General features: G+C 49.4%; 1 protein-coding gene across 1 annotated transcript; it reads left to right on the plus strand.

Annotated features, from left to right (window-relative positions):
- The first annotated feature begins 919 nt into the window (after nt 1–919).
- FOIG_16757 (serine/threonine protein kinase) lies at nt 920–3488 on the plus strand. The gene has a single exon (XM_031218232.1). The coding sequence runs from the start codon at nt 2082–2084 to the stop codon at nt 2658–2660; it is 579 nt and encodes a 192-aa protein (XP_031052054.1). The 5' UTR covers nt 920–2081; the 3' UTR covers nt 2661–3488.
- Nucleotides 3489–6785: the final 3297 nt, after the last annotated feature.

The raw sequence follows: 6785 nt of genomic DNA on the forward strand, positions 1-6785 counted from the left end.
GACCTGCCTGCAGTGCCTATCCGTAGCAATAGAATCTATCCCGCCCGAAGCGTTCCCCGTTCACCTGTATTCCCGAGCCTGACCCGTGACACTAACTGCCTTTAAGTATAATAAGAGGCATAAAGTATTATTAATAAATAAAAGATAAAAAGAATGTAATAAGGAAATATATAAAATATAATTGTTTTTATTAATTAATAAATATTCCTTTCTCCTACTATTAGCCTTATATATGGCCATTAAGCTTTTAACTTCTAATTAAAGGCTTAAATAGTAAGGCCTCTATAATAGGCTAATATCTTAAAGGTTAAAATTATACAAGGTTTATCTATCTTAAGGATGTAATTGCTGCCTTAATTAAGTAGTATAAGTACTACTTACTCCTAAATAGCAATAGTAGCCTTCTTTCTTTATTCTACTTAAAAGATTTTTAATTAACCTTTATATTAAATAGATTAACTGCAGTTATAAAGTATATTCTCTAACTTAGCTTTTACTTTATTAAATATAGGTATTAATATTAACTATAGCTATCAATATAATACGTATGTTTAATAGCTTATAGTTATATAATTACATATTATATAACTAGTTATAACCTTAATTTAGCTATTTGGCCTATCTTAAAGGTAATTAATAAAAAAGTACCTAAAGAGATTTATATCATAATAGCTATTATTAAATAATAAACTTAATATTTTACTTATATTAATTAATATTTTATTCCTTATATAACTATTATTCAAGGGTGGCTGGCTTTCTACCGTATCGAATCAAATGCTCCTTTTCGCTGTGTTTGAATCGTACCACATGTGGTTAGCGTCCATTACCGTTTTCAACGGTGAGGTGGGGGTATCGTGGACGGTTCTCCAAACTCCACTCAGCGTAGAGCAGAACGCGATACGCGTATCGCGACACGCATCACGCAACGTGTCCCACCGAAATCACTCGACATGTACACCTGTTTGCACAGTTAGGCTCAGCCACATTTCTTTCTATTCAAACACAGTGCCTCTACAGACAGCGCACTCACCTTTTTGCTAACGATTCCTCGGTCTCGTCTCCAAGGCAAATGATACGCGTGGCTCGCCCGCCCCGTTTCTGCCCATAGCGGTTCCAATTCGACAGAGCACCTTGGCATCTTGCTGTATAGCTACCACGAAACCGAGGCGCAGCCCAAAGCAGGACGTCCAATATCACACAGAGCAACCTGCATCGCCCCGCATCACCTACCGCCAGCTCCAATTCCAGGTCAGGTAGTTCGTCCGCATCGAGTCGCCGACCAAGACCATCGCCATCCCACCGAACGTCGCCTACCTGAATATCCTTATATGACTGCCACTCCTCCAGCTCAACGCGAGGACGCGCATGGCACCAGATCGGCAAAAATGGCAACACGAGATCATGGTGAAGATCAAGGATCAGATATCTCAAGACCTCTCTTGCTTGCTTCCTCTGTCACAGTTTCTCGAGGTCCGATCGAAGCTGGTTTCGGTTTGACCACGCCAGGAAGCCTTCCTCCTCGGCACGCCAATCGTCAGTCCAGCCAAGAACGTCGACCAGACGATGAGAGCACAGATATGAGCAGGAATGGTCCAAACCTCGACAGACAGTAAGTGGCCTCCGGGAAGGTTTAGTGCTCGCTAAAGATGTCTACCTCTTCTTCCTCTCTACCGTTCACGATAGCAGAGGACTATACAGCTCAACCTGAGAATCCAGGCGGTGCTTATAATTCCATGAGCCGACTTGAGAACAGCCCCATAAGAAGCTAGCTCCCAAACGATCTGAACGGCCTCATTTCAAGACTGAACGAGCTAAAATTAGATCCTTCTTCCTCTATTTCCCGCTCTGGAGTTGTTGCCGTTGCGAATGAAGATGAGGGGGCCATAATGAGGGGCGATGGCAAACCCGTCGATTTCCCATCGGGTGGCCTTTCGATTGAACAGTCACCCGATAAGCCGTATTTCACTATTAGCTCGGACAACATAACCATATGAGGTTACTATTCATCCGGCGCCGATGACATAATCGTACACAGACTCGAAACAATCGAAGTCGAGCTTGCCTCATACTCTCCAGTTATGAATGAAATGACCCCTCTTCGAAGCGTCAAGGTCCCCTTTTCATTGAATACCGGTCTATGGCAAATATCTGAGTCCGGGCGAAGGCAAATCTATCTTTATATTTTTCCAAAGACATACGTCTTACACATCAGCTCGGGACCATCAAAGAGACCACGTTTAGAAAGTGGAGAGACCGCGCCTTATCCTCGAAAAAAGGTTCACCTTATGCAGCCACGGCACAAGAAGCCAGTCATTCAGATGCCGAATCTTACTAAGGAGGCAACAAAGACCAATGTCAAGACTGGAACATCCAATCTTGAATTGCTCAGGCCCTCTAGCAGTGTTCGATGGTGTGGTCTGAATACTGCCTTTCGCATCGACACTATTTCCACATCGCAACGAGGACGACGACAGAAGACAAGGGACTGTTTTAAGCTTAGTGCACTAGAGTTGGTGTTTAGTCAATCAAGCACTACCCGTGTTTTCACAGGACAGCATGCTCAACATGGGCTGGTATCGTTCAAAGCAGCCTCTTCAGCAACTGGTTGCAGTAGAGTGCGAAGATGTTTGTCATCATGCGCCGGCGCGCGTGTATAGACGGATGAAGAGTACTGGCACGGCACGGAGGAGTGTAGGACTAACCCGTATTTGGCTTGTTGGTAGACTCCAGAGAAGCTCAGTGCTGGGAACGTTCGTCTAGTATGTGTCCCAAACCTCTTGCGCCTTATCAACCGCATACAGCCAGCCATGGGGCCTCGTGCGACACCCCACCAGCACCCGAGCAAGTGTCAAACATTGTGTACTGCTGTCAGCGGCCTTGACATCTGTGGCTGGCTATCGGGCATTCCAGATCGATGAAGTCACTGTCGATGATGAAGCCCACTAGCCTCCTTAACCGTAACTCCTCGCCAACTGTCACAGAGGGCTTTCACTCCAGATATTAGACGTCAGCTGCACCCACCTTAACCAGGGACTCCTCCATCTGCTTCATTCGGCCGCCCAACTCCCGACGGTAGGTCAAGAGGCCTAATCGTTAGAAGTCAGGCCATGCTAGTGATGGTAAGTTGGTGTACCCAGGTGCTGTCGCATAGGTTGGCATCCAGGAATTCTTGGCTTCCTCGGTCGTCATCTCGATGGGTGAGTATGCATGCCTGATCTGGGAAATTCGGGGAGTTTGGCTACGCCGTTATAGGCTCATGTGGCAGGTGTGCCGCGGATGGTAACTGCATTGGTCGATTGGCACCGAAGCACTACCTGGACCAGGACGAACTCGACGACTTACGTAGCTGCCCAGGGGATATGCACACCTGAAGGAAGGAGCCTGCTGGGTAGCGACGCTGAGCAGCCAGATCGATGCCAGGACCAGCTGACCACGGTCGGCAAGATCGGTGTGGGCAGTCAGGTCAGTGATATCGTCAGCCCAGAGTGCGTAATCAACCAATTCAACTCAACTGGTACCTCCTCGCAGTTGGATTGATATCCGGGCAAGTATGTTTCAGTTGGATTGGAGTTGGACGAGGCTGCTCTCAGTTGGATTGCAGTTGGTTGTTTTGGACCAACGGATATCTCCGATCTTCACGTCCTAACGCCGATCCCACTTATCACTACCACGAGGGTAGGACAATACCCTCCCTACTCCATGACCGCATACTCTGCGCCATCCCAATAGTGTGGCGATCAAGACGAGTTCGTAAAGGTGAAACCATCTTTCCCGCGCTACTAAACGACCTTTCAGTTTCTGCTGACATTGTGGGGATAGACAGCAAGTCAGAGGCCATTCGAGAGAGGTTCGGATACTCCATTTCGTGCTCCTGCCACCAAGAAAGAGGGCTAAATTGGTATTTGTCGTCGGCGGGGCTAAAAGTGTGGATATAACGTTCGTACTCATCAAGCGCCGGGCGCCGTTGCGAAGGATATTTCGCTCTTCCATCTGGATGCGCCCTTTTGCGTTTGCCGAGCGACTGCGCCAGGAACGCGTCATATCCAGAGAGCCCCGTTCGGCTGCCCGCTGTCGGCAGCATCGCTAAGCCAGGAACCTCGCGATTAGCGTACTCCTCCTTCCATATCTTCTTGAGTCTCGTCGAGTAATCTTCTTCCCACTGCGTCGCATCCGCATGTCCTTCCCAGTGGTATTGAAGCGCTGGCCACCCAAAGCAAGGGTGAAGGACTACAGCACCGATGTATGCAACAGGCCAGAGCTTATCGTAATACTCGTTAAGCTTCATCCACGCAAGGTTGATATGGGTAGCAACCATATCAACGCTGTCCTCTCCCAAGCCATCAAGGAGGTCATGATTCTGCTTGAGCCCCTCTAAATGCGTCAAGAGATACTCAAAGGAGGGAAAATATTCCCAAAAGGAGCCGGTGCTAATATGATCATCCTCGCTAGTCTTCGGGTTGCCTTGTAGACGAACGGAGATCTCATCAAACGGCCGCAAGAGCTGAATAAAAACCTCAACCACATCCCAGTCCTCTTCTGACAGCTTGTCGTCAATTATAGAAGGCTTCATTGATTTTCTCTTGCTCCTTTCCCACATCCTTTCCGCCTTTTCGACAATCCGATTGAAGTATATACGGAGAAGCAGCGCGCGGACCATCATACGATGGCGAGAGTTCCAGCGGGTCTCGTTGTCAGCGATAGGTCTGAGCGGCACTCGCTTCTTCCTAGTCTCAGGATCGACGAGTTCAAGGACACCGCTTTTGAGGTCTTCTTCTTGCCACTTCAAGAGGCACTCTAAGTGTTGTGGCGAGTTCAAGACAGCGGCGTTGAGATTGTGAAGTCGACCAACTGGGCCCCTCCTCCGCCATTGCTTAAGCTTATCTGCCGGTAGAGAGTCGAAATCGTATTCGGAGTCCGGTGCACTGCTGCCTGTGTGCTCCATTGCGTCCGCCGCCTTGCCGAATATCAGCTGCTTGACAGCGAGGTTAATGACGTGGCCCAGACAGCGGAGACGGCCTTCGTCCGGATCAAACTCGAATTCGTCGCCGAGAGCCACCATTGCCGTGTCGTTATTGCTGGCATTATCAAGGACCATATACCCAAGCCGGTCGCTTCCAAGATCCCACTCTGCCAAGACGTCAGCCACTTCGTTGGCTAAGTTATCGCCAGTATGGCGTCCGGATACAGCTGGAAGGGCGAGAAGCAGTTTCCGGTGCCGCCATTGTTGGTCAACAAAGAAGCAGTTGACTCCAAGCAACGAGAGCTGATTGCGAGACGTCCAGCCATCAAATGTGATGTGAATCTTGCCACGAGCAGTTTTTAGATGTTCCGTTACAGCTCCTTTCGCCCCGTTGTAGATCGATCGCAGTCGAGATCGAAGGACCGCGGAAGATGGTATCTTGTCTTTGTACATCGGGTTGACAAACTCAATGAGGCGGCGAAGACGCTCACTCTCGATTAGTTGGAAAGGGAGATTATCGTGTGTTATCCAGTCGACGAGTAGCTCTTCGAATGCGCCGAGTTTGAGCCTCCCAATAATGGTAGAAAAGATACGCTGGTCGGCTGGGGCCGCAGTCACTCCAAAGTGTTCTGTCAGAGTCTTAGTGCGGCTGAGCGGCGTCACGTCTTTTCTTGCTGAGTCCTGCAAAATTAAGTCGGAGTAAAATAATGAGGAGCGGCTTATTGCTTACCTTGACCCCATGGATATCTCGCAGGTGCTTGATAATATTGGCACTGCCGTTAGATTCGTACGAGAAGTGCGAGACCGTCCGGCACTTCTTCCTCACGCACAGACGGCATACCCACCGAAGCTTCTTGCTGTTACTCTTGAGTCTCATACGGAACCCTTTCACCCACCACCAGGCAACTTTTGCGCCATTGGTCCTCGGAGGCGTGCCCGCCCGAAGCTCGTCGTTGAAGAGCTCGAACGGGAACGTGGCTATCTCGCCAGGCGTAGGATTCTCATCCAGGTTAAGTATCTTCCTCGGCGGGGTCTGCGGCGTTGAGCCTGACAAGAATGAGGACTGAGTAGAGAGCCTCGACGGGCAGGGAGACGAATGTAGGGTCAACGACGTTTCAGAGCCTACTTGGCCCAAGAAAATGTCCTGGGAATCGACATCCATGGTGTTGGCGGCTGGGAAGCTAGACTGCTGGAGTCTTTCAGCGAAGGAGTACTATGGATACCTTCAGCGGCAACGTACTGCAGCATTTGACGCCCAAAGACTAACGTCCTTCGCCTCCATTTTATCGGACACGACAGCGCAGCCTTTCCAGGCCGTCTGTAGGGACAATTGACGTGCTGAGAAACCGCCACGCGATCCGACGCGTCGTGTGCAAATCGCGAAGCTCTGATATGGTCAAAGGCGTGTTAGCAGGTACAGCCACAGCACTGTATAATCTACGGTACCGGATGTATCTTGCAACCGAAACGATCACCCTAACGTGGAGAAAAGGTTTGTCGGGTTCGGCTTGGGATGATGCCCCTCAGCGGCCGATCATTGGCCAGCAGGCCAAACTGGGAAGGTGAATGTGTGGTCAAAGTTACGGCGCCGGGGTCTCACACTGAATGGAACGAGTTGGATCCGGTTGGATCCAAACCCAATCAATTGGACCTCTGAATTGGCTGGTTGCCAAGCACGGGGAGCGAGATCTCAGTTGAGTTGGACCTACAGTTGGAGGATCCAACGGATCCAACGATTGGAAGTAGTTGGTTGATTACGCACTCTGCGTCAGCCATGAGATCGACAACATCTTGGTCATTGTCGACTGTGCCGGGGGGGGGG

The sequence above is a fragment of the Fusarium odoratissimum genome (assembly GCF_000260195.1).
Source record: "Fusarium odoratissimum NRRL 54006 unplaced genomic scaffold supercont1.151, whole genome shotgun sequence".
Taxonomy (NCBI): Eukaryota; Fungi; Ascomycota; class Sordariomycetes; order Hypocreales; family Nectriaceae; genus Fusarium; species Fusarium odoratissimum.